Source organism: Sciurus vulgaris, assembly GCF_902686455.1.
Source record: "Sciurus vulgaris genome assembly, chromosome: 2".
NCBI lineage: Eukaryota > Metazoa > Chordata > Mammalia > Rodentia > Sciuridae > Sciurus > Sciurus vulgaris.
In genome coordinates this window covers 202,362,448-202,379,104 of record NC_136462.1, presented here as the reverse complement: position 1 = coordinate 202,379,104, position 16,657 = coordinate 202,362,448, and the positions used below count along the sequence as shown (strand labels likewise).

The 16,657-nt window shown below is 56.9% G+C and overlaps 1 protein-coding gene across 3 annotated transcripts in view; it reads right to left on the bottom strand.

Annotated features, from left to right (window-relative positions):
* Positions 1–16,657, bottom strand: part of CDH4 (cadherin 4) — a 445,876-nt gene that overhangs the window by 120,710 nt on the left and 308,509 nt on the right. For all 3 annotated transcript variants that reach the window (XM_079128833.1, XM_079128834.1, XM_079128835.1), the window contains one exon: positions 1,419–1,595. In XM_079128833.1, coding sequence (XP_078984959.1) covers positions 1,419–1,595 — 177 coding nt within the window. The remainder of the gene's footprint in view (positions 1–1,418; positions 1,596–16,657) is intronic.

Sequence of the window (16,657 nt, the reverse complement as noted above, 5' to 3'; positions counted from 1 at the left end):
GAAGAGAGACCCCAGTCAGTCCTGGATCCTTAGCCCGAGGAGCCGCCAGCCGGGGCAGACGAGGCTCCAGCCACCTTCAGGAGCTTGCCTTCTGCAGTGGTGGGCACGGGAGGCCCGAGACCCCTCCCTCGCTCACTTGACAATGATGCGCCACCGTGTGCCACCAGGGGATGGTGGGGCTGGCGGCTACCAGCCGTGGTCCTGGCCTAACCTGGCCCAGGCCCAGTTTCCTGAGTGTGGTCCTGGCCCACAGCCCGCCCTCCCAGGCGTCTCCCAGGCCTCTGTCCCACTATGTGGCCTCAAGCCGTGGAGTGGCCCTTCTCGAAGGCAAGCCAGCCCCTCAAGAGCCACGGCTTCCCCTATGAAGGTCCTGGAAGTGCAGAGGAGAGCTCAGCGGAGAGCTCGCTGCCCTCCTCCCAATTCCTTCCCCAGGGCGCTCTGAGGCTCCTGCCTCCCGCCTCACACAGAGGCCAGCCTCCAGGTCCCTCATCTTTTCTTCTTCTTCTTCTTTTTTGTACTGGGGATGGAACCCAGGGTCACTTAACCCCTCAGTCACATCTCCAGCCTTTTACCTTTTGAGACAGGGTCTTGCTAAGTTGCCCTGCTGGCCTCCAACTTGGGATCCTCCTGTCTCAGCCTCCTCAGTTGCAGGGCTTGTAGATGGGGACCACCACGCCTGGTGTGACTTCCCTCGTCTTTTTGGCCGGTTCCCATCTAACACTACGCAGGCTGCAGCCACAGTCAGACATGAAGCCTCCTTTAGAACATACTTATTTACGTTAAGAACGAATTGCTTAGAGAAAGATGGTAAGGAACTCCAGCGACACCTTGAGAGGGGCGAGGCTTTTCCAGGGGGTGGAAATCACTGAGCAGAACCTCGCCATCGTTTTATCGAATCGTTGTTCAGATTGGGTTGTGATTTTCTTGGAAGGGAAGAAGACAAGCGGGCTGCTGGGTCAGTGGTCTCAATTACAGACACAAATGCCTCCTGCAGGACGGGCAGCTGCAGAGGCCCTGGGGAGCGAGGAGGCCCGAGGGTGGCAGACAGCGCTGGGCTGCCCCGGCCTTGCCGATGCCCAGCCGAGACCTTGGTTTCCGTGCCAGGACCATCAGCACAAGGTGCCACCAGGCCACGTGGAAAGGCGCGCGCACAGCCAGACCACAGGGCTCAGAGATCACAGGCCGGCTCCACATCCCTGCCCCACCTGCTTCCGTGCATGAGACCGCCCTTGAGAGAGACCTGGAGAGCCTCGGCCATGACCACGGAGGCCTCTGCCTGGGGCACGGGCTCCCTCCCCGCTGGCCTCTGCTCTGCACAGCGCGGGCCTCACTACGGACAGGGCCAGCCTCGGCCTTCCTGACCCCCGTGCAGAACCTGCCTGGCTCTCAGCGCCCAGGAAGAGAGGGGCCCCACTCACCCTCACGAGCTGCTGCGGGAAGGGCCCGCGCGAGTTCTCGGGCACATTGATCGGGGGGATGACCCAGTCCCGCTTCTGCCGCCTCAGTCCTCCGGAGATCTGGTGCTGGGGCCACGGCCGCAGCGCGTCCCTCGGTGGCTGAGCGGGGTCCAGGGCCACGTCTCTCTTCTCTCCTCTCTGCGGCATTGTGTGGGGAGAGAGTCAAGGAGCTGTGGTTAAGTTCTGCGCCAAGGAAAAGCGTGTCTGTCATTCTTGATAGAGGAAAATCGTTGACTCTGGGAAAGGGGCTGAGACCAGAGAAGAAATCGGGCGAGGCCCTCCTCTGTACGGAGGTCCTGGGTTGCCGTAAGGGAGAGAGAGGCCTCACAAAGGAGGCACTGCCATCTCCAGTTGAACCAGCGGTGTGGACAAGGGCTTTCGTTACTTATTTATGTTTTGGTGCTGGTGATTGAACCCAGGCATTCGTGTTGCTAAGCACACATTCCACCATGGAGCTATATCCCAGCTCAATAAGGGCTTTGTAAACCACAAATAATGGGGGAGAACATAAAAGATGAATGCTTTCTAATTTAAAACTCTTGTTTATAAAAATATAACCAAAAAAGCAAATGACAAATTTGGAAAACATAATATACACCAAATTTGATGAAGGGTCAATAGCTCCTATATAAAGAGCTCTTACAAATCATTAAGAAGTAATGGAATATTTTTTCACAACAGGAAAAGGACATAAAAAGATCATTCATAGCAAAATAAATATCAATGGTTAATAAGTTTATGAAAATATTCACATCTTCCAGAAGTAAAAAATGCAAATTAAAGCGATGCATCCTTTTCACCTACCGGACTGACAAGAGGTAGCAGAATCAACACTTAATACTGAGGAGCACATTGAGAGTTAGGGTGAGTGGGGGCGAACGCTGTGGGTGCGGGGTTTGGGTTAAGCAGCCTCCGTTCACGTGCCTCTCTACAGCAGCGTCCCTGCATTCTCTGCACTGCCTCCCCTTTCTGAAAGGGGCGTGGTGGTGAGGGCTCTGGGTCCAGGGAGGGATGACCAGGAGGGACGGTGGCGTGCACCCCAGGTGAACCTGCATGCCCTGCCACTGTGGCTCCAGCATAGCCTCCCCCACGAGTTGGCCAGCAGCTAACCAGAGCTTCAACGGCGCCTGTCCTGGTGACCCAGCAGTTCTGGAAAACTGCCCTGGAAAACCTGGGTGGACGATGTTTTCATGAGAGCAAAACCACCAGGGAGAACCTGGATGCCTGAGCGTAAGCAGTCACTGTGGCCACATCTGGGTCACCATGGTCACTGCAAGCCACTCTGATGTCGCTGACCTGGAGAGAAGGCACCAGAGGACACCCGTGGCCCAGCAACTCTCTTATAGGCAGAGAAAGAGCTGGAAGGAAGCACCTCAGGGTGTGTGCTGGTTTGCTCTGGTGGCCAGCGAGTCCTGTTTTGGGCTATTTGCTTTGCTCCTCTTACGTTCAGGGCTCCCTGAATGTTAGCACTCAGACGACATCTGTCCCACGGGGAGCCAGCATGCCCACACGGTGTGCATGGGGCACAGGTCCAGGTCTCCTCTGCGCAAGCTCAGCCCGCCTGGGTCCACACTGGTCTTAGGCTCAGTCTCTGGGAGCCAGGCGAGGCAGAGCCTGGGTCAGCGCAGCCCAAGGCAGAGGCACCGTGCGGGGGAGTCTGATTGCAGGCTGCCCCTCCAGCCACAGGCCCTCTGCAGAGCTCGGGACCCAGAGACGGCACCTGCTGTCCTGGGCTCTGTCCTGTGGCTGCCACTGCCCTTTGCTACAGGACAGCATAGGAACAGACTGGCACCCGGAGGCAGCTGCCCGCTCAGTGCAGAGCCTTCCTCATACTGCCCTGCGTGCTGAGCTTGAAGCCACGCCAGTGCAAGAGTCCACCTGGACGGGGCAACCAAGGCCCCTGCGCCTGCCGCCCCTCAGGGCCCCAGCTTGTGGGCCAGCGACTTGCATTCAAGAGTCTTTGGCAATTAAAAACCCAAAGTCTCCCCTGGGTCCCCTATCCCTTGTCAGAAGGAGGGAGGTGTGACCTGTCCCAGAGGTCTGGCTTTTAGGTCAATGTGACCTGCTGCCCACTTGGGTTCCTCTCAGACTTCCTGGTGCCCATGACTCAGGTGGCCTGCAGGGCACTGCTTCTAGTCGGTCGTGGCTGCACATTCTCCCCATTTCCATGGCCCAGATGAGGCTCGAGGGGCTGAGCATCAGATGAGGACTCACCACGGCCGTGGACCCTGCTCTAAGACCTGGTCTCAGACAGACAGCACCTCCTGGGGCTCTGGCCTGACTGTCCCCTCCCTGCCTTGGGGACACAGCACTGGGGCTGATGAGAAATGTCAGATAAACCCAGCTACAGAAAGACCTTTGAACAACACGGGGAGCACGGGTCATCAGTAACTGGAGCCTTGTTCTGACACTTGGGTCCCAGGCCCTGGCCAGACACTGTTCCATGTGCCCTCCCCCAGAATCCTCCTGTCAGAACTTCGGTAGGAAGCTCGAAAACCTCACTCTGCTAGGGAGGAAGCAGGGGGAACTTGGAGAGGACAGGGAGCTCCTGAAGGTCACACGGCACCCAAGGCAGAGGTGGGTTTGACTGACCTCAAGGCAGAGCACCTGGCCATGTGCCTCCTTCCGGGGTCTGACTGTCTGAGGACCAGCATCCTTGGCCTGTCCTCACGGGAGCTGTGTAGTGGGCGGGGTGGCCTGGGGCCCTCGGGGTGTCCCCCTGACCTCGGGGTGTCTTTTAAACTGAGGGAGGGAGGGCTCAGCCTCAGGCTGGTTGGGCTGGCACCAGGCCCCGGCTGGGAACACTCCTCCTTGGCTTTGGGATCGGGCCGCCAGCTCCCACTCACTGGGCTCCAGGCGAGGGACGTGCTCCAGCTGGAGGACCCCAGCTCTGCCCATGTGCCCTGCCGCAGGCCTCCCAGCCCGTGGGGAGATAGGCTCAGCTGTGCCCAGGCACCTGCCCCCGGAGACGGGGTGGGCTAGCATCTGTTCTGGAGCCTGGTGGCTGGCAGAGACTCTGCCCTGAGGTGAGGAGGAGGCTTGTCCAGAGACTCCCCCTGGCCCCTCCTCTCCCAGGGCTGGGCAGCGATGGCCAGGCTGCCGCCCGGAGATGCTTCTGGGCCAGCAGGCTCGCCTGAACAGTGCATCCCGGACTCAGAATCTCACAAGCCCCGATGCAGCTGGTCTCAAACCCGCTCTCTTCCCTCTTGCTAGGGAGGAGCTGGCATGCCGTTAATTTCCCTAGTGTTGTTTAAATAAATTTCACATATTTGCTACTATTTTAAAGCTGTGAGACAAATGTAATAACAAAATCTGGTGAAAACCAATGCCATCTTCTGCCTGGAAGATGCACCCACTTCTTTGGAAGAAAACCATCCGCGACAATTAGCAGTTATCCTGTTGCATAGCATGTTCTTCTGAGCATGCGATCATCTGGGCCCCTTTCAGATGCGGCAGATAAACACGGGTGCATAATCACAGCAGCTACAAGTAACGCTTCCAGCTCCACTCAAAATATTTCCTAGCGGATGTCACCACTGCACTGTCTTCACCCTGCATTTCTGAGTGAATGGCACCAGTGAATGTGACCTCAGCTCCTAGCAGAGATGGAGACGGTGAGTGTGACCTCTGCTCCTGTAACTGTGGGGTCCGAAGGGTCTCGCTGGCTAGGCTGTCCTTTGGTCCTGTGAATCGGCAGAACCAGGAGCCTCAGGAAGTCACCTGCTCCAGCCCTGAGGTCATATTGACAGCTAGAAGGTGAGGTCAGGAGGATAATCGGCGGGAGCTGCTGTGAGCTTGCAGGATTCCTTCAGGAGAGTGTTCCACGGAGCCTCAGCCTTGGCAAGACCACAGCTGTCCCTACCTGGGCTGTGCCTGTCCTTTGCCCCACACAGTGGGCCCTGACTCTGCTTTCCCCAGGCCCTCGGATTCTGCCCTGGTTCAGACACTGCTTCCCACCTTGTACCAGCTGCCCACTGGGCTCCCTTGAAATTGCCATCCACACGGCAGAGCGAGTTCCACAAGGTGCCACCTCTGGCCTCAGGTCTGGGAAGCCCAGCTCACTTCCAGAAGCTCAGGCCCTGTCAGCCAGCCTCTGCCTCCCCAGCCCAGGTGGCTCCCTCTTCCTCTGTCCACACTCATCTTGACCTGGAGGACAGCATTGTCCAGGGCCACCGATGTCCCTTTAGCCCACACCTGAGGGAGAAGCCACAGCCCAGGAGGGTCAGCAGGGTCCTGCTAGTCACTCAATCTAACAGCAAACTCAGTGGACAGAAAAATGGCTGAGTTCCACACCGTTCCAGGGTACCAGGCTCCAGGCAGGAGAAGGCAGAAGGAATGGCCCTTAGGCCCTGCCCTGAGTGCTCATGGGGTGGCCACCAGCCACCTGACCACAGTGCTGCCATCAGGACTGAGCTGCATAACTCTGTGGGTGCTCTCGTCCAGCCTCAGGACAGCCTGAGGGGCCACGGGCTCAAGGGCTGAGGACAAGCTCAAGACCGAGGGTGAGGTCGGGAGCCCAAGACATCTGCCTGGGGGTCCCTTGTCCAGATGGTCCGGCCCCCTCCTCTCCCACCGTGCTGAAGTCAGTACAGAGCCAGGGTCAGGCAGGAGAGCATGGTTCTGCAAGCAGTTTGACCCACGGAGGGGAACAGAGATGCTGGGGCCCTACCCAGGGCAGGGTGCTGCGGGGTGAACAGGAGTGCGCGAACGGGCCAGGAGGGGCGGTGTTCGGGTGAGCCACACAGAGGCAGGTCTGCGCGACACCTCCGAGCCACCGCAGACATCACAGAGGAAATGTGGGGAGTGGGTGGCGTCACGGCTGCAGAGCAGAGCTGGTCCCGCGGGGGCTTGGCCTTCACTGCCCAGTGCACATTCACCCCAGCTCCATCCTTTGCCTGTTGAGGGGCAACCAGGGGCCTCCTGCCCAGGGCAGGGGCAACGTTCAAGGAGCATGTGCAGATGGAGGGGCCTTCAACCATTGCCAGAAGGGAGAAGGCTCAGTGACCCAGGACCTGGGCACTGGAAGGGCAGCTGTCCTGCAGCCTGCTCCTGGAGCACAGGGGGTCTGAAGCAGGAGATGGTGTGCAGGGGGACAGGTGTGGGGGAGTCTGCGGACTGTTGTCACTCATCTTCCCTGAAGAGCCATGTGGTGTCCGCTGCAGCCACGGCTCTGCCCTGAGGTCCAGCGGGGAGGGACATGGACGGGTCTGCCTGATGAAGTCACAGGCCAAGCTCCCAAGAGCAACCACAGCTGGTGCAAGGGGGCCGTCAGTCCAGCAGCAAGAACTCTGGACCAGAAAAGGTGGAGCAGGGAGTGACCTGGGGACGGTAGAGATGGCGTGTCCAGGGACTCAGGTGGCAGGCCTGAAGAGAGGATGAGGGCAGACGCCAGAGCTGTCTAGGCAGCACCCAGCATCTGCAGGGAGCTGGGCATCAAGGAGCCACAGGGTTGGGGGCAGGGAGGGAGGAGGGACATGTGGAGGGGCCAGAAATGTGGGAGGGGGTGATCTGTGCCACGGGGGCCAGGCCCAGGAGCCGCCGCCCCCAGGGGTTCTGGCAGGGCTTCTACCTGCCCATCTCAGGCCTCAGTCTGGGCAAGAGAGCCCACCCTTCCCACTGACCTAGGAAAGTCCTCTGCTGGAGGTCCCCGTCCTCCCTGGAGCTGCCGCTGCCCAGGTGGAGCACCTGTTCTGGTTGGCTGGCTGCTCCTCAGGCCTGCCCCTCCTCCCCGGAGGTAACCAAGGCCAGGACATGGGTGCTGGGGTCCCCACTGGGCTACCCAGGAAGGAGTCTGGGCCCATATCCCCTCCTGGAAGGCCCATGGGCCAGGTCAGGAAGCCCATGTGCTCAGCCTGCCCTCACCAAGCCTTCCCAGGACCTCCTCCCCACCCCCCTGCCCCCAGGCTCCAGGGCAGAAAGAAAGACTGGGTTTCTGGTCAGCTCCCCAATGGCAGGCACTTAGGCCAAGCCTTCACCTCCCTGTGCCCCAGCTCCCTGTGATTACCAGGGTCTAAGCCCCAAAACCCATCCACCCCCAGCCCTGTGCCCTCCCAACTCTTAGGGCATATCCCAAACTGGCTCCCCAGGACTCCTGGGCATGGCCCTTGCCACTCTCCCCCTGCCAGCCTGAGAACCCCTTCTTCAATGGGACCCTCTGGCCCTGATCCCCTGCAGCTCTGCCCAGTCCCTGGTGTCCTCTGGCAATGGTTGAAGGCCCCTCCATCTGCACATGCTCCTTGGGTATTGCCCCGCCCTGGGCAGGAGGCCCCTGGTTGCCCCTCAACAGGCGAAGGATGGAGCTGGGGTGAATGTGCACTGGGCAGTGAAGGCCAAGCCCCGGACCAGCTCTGCTCTGCAGCCGTGACGCCACCCGCTCCCCACGTTTCCTCTGTGATGTCTGCGGTGGCTCGGAGGTGTCGCGTAGGCCTGCCTCTGTGTGGCTCACCCGAGTGCTGCCCCTCCTGGCCCGTTCGCACACTCCTGTTCACCCTGCAGTGCGTGGTACGGGTCCACCTGACTCAGTATAAGCAACTTATGGGAACCTTCTGAATCAGATCTCCATGGGACACACCAGCAGAGCACTTGTTGCTGCTGTGTCCCAGTGCCCTAGTCAAGGTGTCCCCTGTCCCTGCCCTCACTCTGTGAGATGCCATCACTGGCTTTCATTGCCCAAGCGCTCGACTCTTTGGGAAGGTCCCTGTGTGAACCAGTTTCTCTGATTGGCACCGCAGACTGCGACCTGCATGCTGAGACACGGCTTCCAGACCTGGAAGCTGACTTGCGCGAGCAGATAAGAGCCTCTTGCCTGGCAGCGTCAAGCACAGGAGCGCTGGGGCAAATGTGCTGTGCTGTTTCCCGCTCTCCTGGTCTCCAGGCACGGTGGCGTGTGCTGGAGCATCCGTCAAGGTAAGAGGGAACACGCAGTGACAGCTGATGCCGAGAGTCCTGTCTTCCCCCTTGAACGCCCTAGGAAGCTCTGCACCAGACAGGAGCAGAGTCCCCTCCTCCTGCCAGGACGAGGACAGAGGTGGCGAGGGCCTCCAGAGGGAATTGCAGAGAGCGGCGGTGTTCGTGGTCAGTTGGTGCATCACGTGTGCTGCCACCACAGGGAGACTGAGATCAGAGAACCTTCTAGATGTGCAGAGACGCCGCGGATCAGCTCACATCCAGGGTCGGCCCATCCCACCTACAGACTTTGTTCCCCTCCATGGCTGCAGAGTAGTGGGGGATGCACAGCAGCCTGGAGATGCCACCAAACATCCTCACCACAGACTCAGAGGGCTAAGGAGGGCGGCGAGTAGGTGGACCCCTTTGGGCCAGGAGGCACCCCCAACATCTGTGGACTCCTGGACGGCACTCCTGCCCACGGGCTCTAGACCCTGATCTTGAGCCCAACCCTCGCCCACTGCCCTTCAGTGTAGCACCATCTGCACAGCCGGGCAATGGGCAGCGTGTGGATGTTACAGCCACCTAAGCGTCTTGGAGAGGGGAGCCTGCTATCTGGGAACACAGGAAGAGGGTGCTCCCAGGGAGGAAGGTTCTGGGGGCTGAAGCCCGGCGTACGTCCAGTGGCCCTGATGAGGCTGCCGTCTTGCTCATTGTCTACAATAAATTGTCCCTCACTGCCCACTGCACCCTGAAGTCACCAGCCACTCCCAGCTCCTCTTTCCTGGTTCTACCTGCCTTTCAGGAGCCCAGCCTCTGGCTCCAGGGCACCTGTGGCTTCTCATGCAGCAGAGTGCTGTGGAGTCACTGGCCTCAGCTAGCCTGTAGTCCTGTTGGCCTGGGTGCTCTAGCGTTTGGGTAAACGTGTTCCCAAGTCCTAGACATACAAATAGCACCATGTCTTAGTGTGCTGTGTTCTGAGATTATTGATTGCATAGGGATCTATAGTCCAAAGGAAACATTTGGAACATGACAAGCCATTTCTGCATTACGAATGAGTAGGACTGATGTCGGAACGGGGAAAATTAGATTTATTCCCCAAATATCAGTGCTATTTATGGCTCTTCTCTTGCTCTGCCTCGCCTACTCCCGGGTTTCATTGCTTCTTCAGAGCTCTGGGTTAAACATGCTCCAATACGAGAAGCAACAGGCTGGCCCCCATGTCAAACCTGTACTGATTTTAACTGAGAATAATTAGGTTTCTTAAAGCGGGGGCACTAGGGTCTCCACAGATGGTTCATTCCTTTACTGCCTACTGGCTTTTCAACATACCTTTGAATAGGGGAATTTTGCTTGCCTGCAAACATGTATATTTAAAATATTTAGCTAGGGTATTGTCTGTAGCCTGCTGGCGCGTTTCCATGGTAGCTGAGGATGGACAGAATAAAATGGTATTCAACAAACACAAAATAAAACAACAGAAAGATACCCACATCCTTGACAAATGGAGTGCGAGAGCTGTTCTGGACATTTGCATGAGTGGGTTCTGCCAGGGCCCTAGGGGGCTTTCCCTCACGCCAGCCACAGTGTGGGGGACGAGGGTGCTCCCTGCCCAAGGGGCCCAAAGCCATCTCTTAGTCCAGATCTCTTGCGAGAGGGGAGGTTCTAAAATTCCCATAGACAATACATGAACAGCTTTTCCTTTAACTTCTTCTCCCACCAGAACCAAAGACGTGGGCAGCAGGGAGCTGTAGCCAGTGTGGGAGCACGTGAGCTCACCTGTTGGCCTACTTGGGCTGGCCAGTGTTCCCTCCAGCCCTGAAAGCTGGACAGGAGGCTGCAAGTGCTGGGTGTGAAGAGACCAGATGACGTGTGCGTGTGTGTGTGTGTGTGTGTGTGTGTGCGTGTGTGCGCTCGTGTGTATGTGGTTGCCAGGTCACCTGCTCAGGGCACGTAATGTTCCTCCCTCCCCAGCACTTGTGAGGCCCCCAGACCCAGAGATGTCTGGGTGTCCACTGGAGGCTGTTGGTCCTTGGCCTCTGCCCACATGATGCCAGGAGCCCCTCCCACCAGACACCCAAATGGGTCAAGACCTCGCCAGACGTCTTGGGGTTGAGAAAAACTTGCTCCAGACAGTTAAGAAAATCACATGCAGAAAGAAAACACCATAAACAAAATCGGTCTCAGACGTACAGAGAAGACACATCCTCAGCAAAGAAGTTACACTACGAGCCCAGGAGACGCACGTCCCTGGTCCTGGAGCTGCAAGTGGCCGAGCCACTCCTACAGTGTCCATCAGGGAGTGACGCGGTGTGGTCAGCCCGAGCCTGGAGGTGGGGCTCAGGGTGGGAGAGGCTGGTGGGGGCCTTGTGGGCAGCTTCCTCCTCTGGAGTCTTCCCTCTTCCTCTGCTGTCCACTCTGCGACATGCCTCCAAGGCTGGCTCCGGCCCTATCGCTCCCAAGCCCTGGGTTCCTGGCTGACAGATGCCCTCCCCTTGTAGGGATCTGGATGGCCGAAAGGAACGTGTCCACAGCCTCCTCTCCTCCACGCTCAGGAAACGCGGCCATGTCACTGAGAAATCCTGCCGCGATTTCTGCTTTCAACCCCAACAGGAGGGCTTTCTTCCCAGGGGACTCTTCCCAGAGAGTCATGTGCACTCATGTACACGTTGCACAAACTCACATACCTGCACACGTACACATGTGCACATACACACCAGCTCAACCAGGAACTGAGGCCCGGGAGGAGCTTGACTGCCCTACACCACACTCTCCACGGGCTGTCCCTCCTCAGCCCCTGTGCCCTGTGGGCAGGGGGCCACCGGCCTCAGCTCACTGGTGAGAGGCTGCTCCTGGGGCGTCTTGCCCAGTTTCAGAGGAGGGGCACCAGGCCTTGTGACGGCCTCAGGATGACTTGAGGCCATCATCATCCTCTCTTCATAGAGAGCCTTGGATAAAGGTGGGCCAGGCCGACCCCAGCCAGGGCTGACCCGCAGCACCTCTGCCCCTGCCCCTCATGCCAACTGCAGATCTGGGGATCCTGCATATGGGCAGCAGATGGGCTTGTTCCCTGGGGCTGACAGCCTGGCCAGGGCCCTGCAGCCAGTCGCCCACAGGCCTGGACAGGCCATGATGCCTCCTGTCACCCTCCACCTGCAAAGTGAAGGCCCCTGGATGCTGCCCACGTCCACGAGCAGCCCAGAAACACCACCCAGGTTTGAAGGCTCAGCTCTGGGCCCACACCCACCCGGGCAGCACAGCCCCACTGGAAAGACGCTTTGGGTTTGAGGGCCGTGTGCAGACCTCGCTGGTGACCGAAGGAAGTGAGGTGCGGAGTCCAGCGCATGCCCAGCAGAAAGGCACTGGCACCTTTCACACCAGCTACAGCTACCGTTGCGATTCCTGGAGGAGCCCTGGACGCCCTCGAGCTCTGGCATGGACACCCATTGCCTGCCAGGAGCAGGGACCTCCGGTCTGGAGAAGGAACAGACTTCCCTCCGATGGGTCTGCCTGGCATGTGGGCTGTCGCGTGTGGAGAAGGAGCCTGACCAGGCCGCCCAGTCCCAGGGGCCAGGCCGGGCATGCAGCAGCTTTTGAAGAGGCAACATGGTCTGAACTTGGGGACTGTGGGGCCATTGCCATCCCTAACACAGTCAGCGTCTTCAGGGGGACAGAGGGAGGGGGCGGCTGTCCACTGCATGCTGGCACATGGCCCCCATGTGGTTTCCTACAACGGCTGCCTCAGCCTCCTCCAGGAGGACTAGAGGAGCTGTTGTCTTCTGGGCTGCGGCCTGTGCGCCTGTATCCCCACTCCTGGCTGCTCCCTGCAGACCGACTTGTGCACAGCCGCCTCAGTGGGGGGCCTGTGGCCGTGCCCTCGCTGCGCTGGCACTCCTGGCATCAGATGAGACCCTGAGCCCTTGGGTGCCAGCCTCAGGGGCCTCCATGCAGGCCTCTCCTGCTCCCGGAGGCTGCTGGCGGTCCTCAGCATTCCCTGCCCTCTGCCTTGGCCCTCATGTGAGGTTCTCCTGCGTGCACCTCTGTGCCAGTGTCCCTGTTGCAGAAGGACCCGACCCTATGGATCAGGCAGCCCTAACGGCTCCTCTTAGCTAACTGTACTCACAGAACTGTTCCCAAATCTGGGCATGTACTGAGGTCCTGGAGGACTTCAACATCTGCCCTTTGGGGTCACAGCTCCGCTTCGGACGTTCCCTGAGTTCAGCCTCGCGAGCGCTGACTCCCGCAAAGCCCGATATTGGTTTCATAAACCACAGTTTCTCTGTCGCAAACTGCACCCGCAGGTCCCATCGCCAGCTCCGGCGCCGCACCAGCCAGGCTCTCCATGCTCAGTATTTACTGTGAGGCCCAGTGCCGGCTGGACTCCTCAGGGGTAACTCCTCGCTCTGGCGGGAAATATGTGACCTCATTTGCATTTTCTAATTGAATTGCTATCAGCTTTCCCGCAAGACTGCACAAGAAAAGTTCTTCTGGCTTCTAGCCCTGCTGTGTCTCCCACAGAAAGCCGCTTTCAAGGGCTCCAGGGGAGGCGCGGAGGGGAGGCGCCCACTGCCTGGCCCGTCTCACCAGGGAGTGTCTCTTTCACCCAGCGCCACAGAGTTACAGCGCCACGGCTGGCTGCCTGTGCCGGAGACCCCACAGGAGACAAGAAGGGCACAGAACCGGGCAATGAGCCGGCTCCGGCTGACGGGCCTTGAGGGACTGCTTCACCAACCCCTTCGGCAGGAGCGGCCTCTAGGCTCTGCTTTGCAGGATGCCTTCTGCTGCTCTAGAACCTTCCGCAATGGGGCTCCTGCTCAGTGGGCACCCCCTCTGCACTCTGGCCTCTCTAAGCCTCTGCATGCGACCACACACTTGAAAATGCACAGAAGGAAAGTGACTGGGGAACAGCATCTTTCCCTCCTCCCAGGCCCTGGCGCCCTGGCTGCCTGCTGCAGGCCTCCTGCGCGCCGTCCCTGTGGCTCCTCCCGGGACACAGTGCTCGCCTTCTGCCTGGCACCTGCTTCCCGCCCTCAGTCCAGCGCAGGAGCCCTCGTCCAACGGCTGCTAGCCGGGCTGCCACGTCACGGCCACTCTGTCCCTCTGCATGGAGCACCAGTTCACACAGCCCTGACCGTGGCGCCTGGGTGTTTCTGGTTGGGGCCATTGTGAGAAATGCTGCTCTCAGCACTCGGGGGCAGGGCCCTGGTGGCAGTACCCGTGTCCACAGGCACACAGCCAACACCACACACCTGCGGTCACCCGAGGTGGGTGCACCCGCTGCTGGGCAGGGTTTGCATGCTCCGCGCCCCCACAAGCCTTGGCAGAAGGCCACTGGGTCCGGTGGCTGCCCTCCATAAGGCCCTCTCCCCTCCTGTGAACCGTCTGTTCAGGTCTCTTGCTGTTTCTACCTGTGGCTTGAGGTTCTCCTATCGTCCAAAGGAAGTCCTTGGAGGACAGCTCACATGGCCAGCATCCTCACTTTCTTAGATGTGTGTGTTGATGAGCAGAATTTCTTATTTTTACTGAAGTCCTATGACCTGTCTTCCTGGCTTGCTAAGTCACCCCTCTGTTTCAAAGCTCCGTGAACTTGTCTCAGCCATGCGCAGGGTCTCACACAGCTTTAGGGAGATTCGCTCCTATCACATGACCATTTATTGTGCTGCTGCTAACCTTAGGGATATGGTTTGGACTCCCCTTTCGGACCAAAGGCAACTGTTTCATGGCTAGTAACGTCTGACCTCACCCATCGATTCCAGTCTGACTGAAAGGCTCTTCAGACTTTTGGCACTGGGCAATGTTAGTTTCATGTATCCTGATTTTGTCTTCTTATCTTAGTGCATTGACTTGGGCCTCTGGTGTATTACCTGATGGCCTTGTCAGCTTACTGGTCCTCAGGGGAGACTTGGAAAGTCTCAACAGCGACCGAATGGCTGCTGTAAGATTTCTGCTGATGCACTTTGTGATAAGATGCAAGGCCTTAAGGAGCTGAATATGGTCATTTTAGTGGAAGTGAAATTTTAATAACTGATACTCAGAGGATCACACAATTTTTAATTCTACATGAATCATAATGATTAAATCCATCTTACATTCTTGGACAAATCCAATTGGGTCATGATTTATCAATCTATGAAAACAGCTAGATCCAAGTTTGTTAATAATTTGCTTAAGGATTTGCATTCATTTATGGGCAAGACTGACCCATAATTGTCTGTCACTTTTTTTAAGGGTTCTTGTTGTTTCTGGACACAGTTTTTGCTAGTGTTGGACATGGCTTTTTCCAGCATGGACAAGATGCTGGCTGGTTTCAGACATGACTCATGTAGGATTTGGGATGTGTTTCTTGCTCAATTGGGGCAAACCTCTTGCTAATTTGCGATGTGGTCCCTATCAAGGTTTGGGATACCAAAACTTTGAGGTAGTGACTCCTTGTTTAACTCTCTGAACAAGTTTGTGCGGGCTTAATTTTCACTTCGGAAAGTCTGGGAGGAGCTTACCAGGGCCGTCAATGAGATGTTTTTCTCTGATAAAAATTTGGTTTGTTTATAACAATAAAACAGTGAAGATCTTCTGCAAGTTTTGGGGAGTTGTTTTTGTAGGCTCTGATCCATGCCATGTGTATTTTCTAATATTTTAGAATACGTTTGTATTGATTTCAGAGAATCCTGCCAGATGCCTTCTCCAGCGTCCACCATGTGGCCACCCTGTCCTCTTTCTAGTCTGTTTTTCAGTCTGATCACTCCAGGGCTTGAGGCCAGCTTCTGCCAATTGCTCCTATTTCTTCCCGTTCCCTGTCTTCTCACATGAGCATAAGGAAATTCTTTCCCACGTGGGCAGACTTCTTCCTATCCACCGTTTTGTATTCTTTCCAATGATTTTATTTTTCTATTCTTACACTTTTTTTTTAATAAAAAATGTATCGTAGTAAAATGCATATAGTTTGATTTTTCTTTATTCAATCTGTCATCAACTTTTAATTACATGTTAACATATTTTCTTTTTTCATAATTACTTTAATTTTTTTTTTTTAGTTATAGATGACACAGTATATATATTTTTTTATGCAACGGAACCCAGTGCCTCACATGTTCGAGGTAAGTGCTCAACCACTGAGCTACAGCCCTACCCCCTCATAATTACTTTTTTATAATTACTGATATATTTGTAAATCTATCACCTTACTCAAAAAGGATTGCATAGGCCATCTATTGTTTTACTTTCTCTTCTCTTGCATTTTTTGCATGAATAATTTTTATTTTCTATTCTTCCTATTTATTACCTTAGAACTTACACAATCTTATGAGTCAGTGAATTCCTAAAAACCTTTTAACGAGTATTTTTGTTTTACTCAAATGTAATATGACCGATCACCCTCCATCCAAAAAGTCCAAAATCAGAAAGGCTCCGGAACTTGGAACTTCTTGGACACCACCACGATGTCACAGGGGAGCATTCCACACCTGCCCTGGGTGGTGACCAGTCAAAACCCTGTCTAAGACCCTCACACTACCATAGGAGGCACATGTGAAACAAACCAGCCTCTGTCTGGGCTTGGTCCCCTGCCCTGGGCTGCGCACCGTGTGCACACACATATTCTGCGACCTGAGAAACTAGTGCTCCGCGCATTCTGTCCAGGCCCATGGATAAGGCTTGGCCTCTGTGCTTAAGAATGCCCACCTCCTGTGGGCTCAGCCACTCTTCCCGAGTCTGTGTAGTTCTGCTGGGTGCTCGAGTCTCCTGGTCCACACCGGCGGAGTTGCTCCTGCTCTCCTGCCTGCTCAGCTGTCCCCAGTGCTTCCTCCCCGTTCCTCCCTCCCATCTCCGCTGTCTTTGCAGCAGACACTGGACACAGGCGTGTGGTGGGATTTGAGGCCTGGTGTGATGTCGCCCTGGAGAAGGTTCACATTCACTTTGGTGGGCAGGTGGGGACACTAGGAACTGGTGTCCCCTCCACCCATTTATAGAGCAGACATCTGAAAGTTGGCATTGATGCCTTTCAGACTGTGTCCACAGAGTAACCCAGAGTGCCACAGCTGGCCTTCCAGGTTCCAAATGGTCCCTTGTTCCCTGTCCCCCAACACTGTCTGGCAGGGCCCATGGCTGTGATGAGCACGGGGCTGTGAGGGTGGGGACAGGCTGTTGGTGGCGATGACCACTGTGCTCCTGGTCACCTGACCTCACAAGGTTTCATGGTGTACTCTCAGCAACCCTAGGAGAGACGCGGAGCAGTGACACCTCCTTCCAGGCACACCAGCCGAGGACCCTCGACCAGAATCCACCCCTGAGCTGCAGGGCCCCTTGCCGCGCTGGGCTTA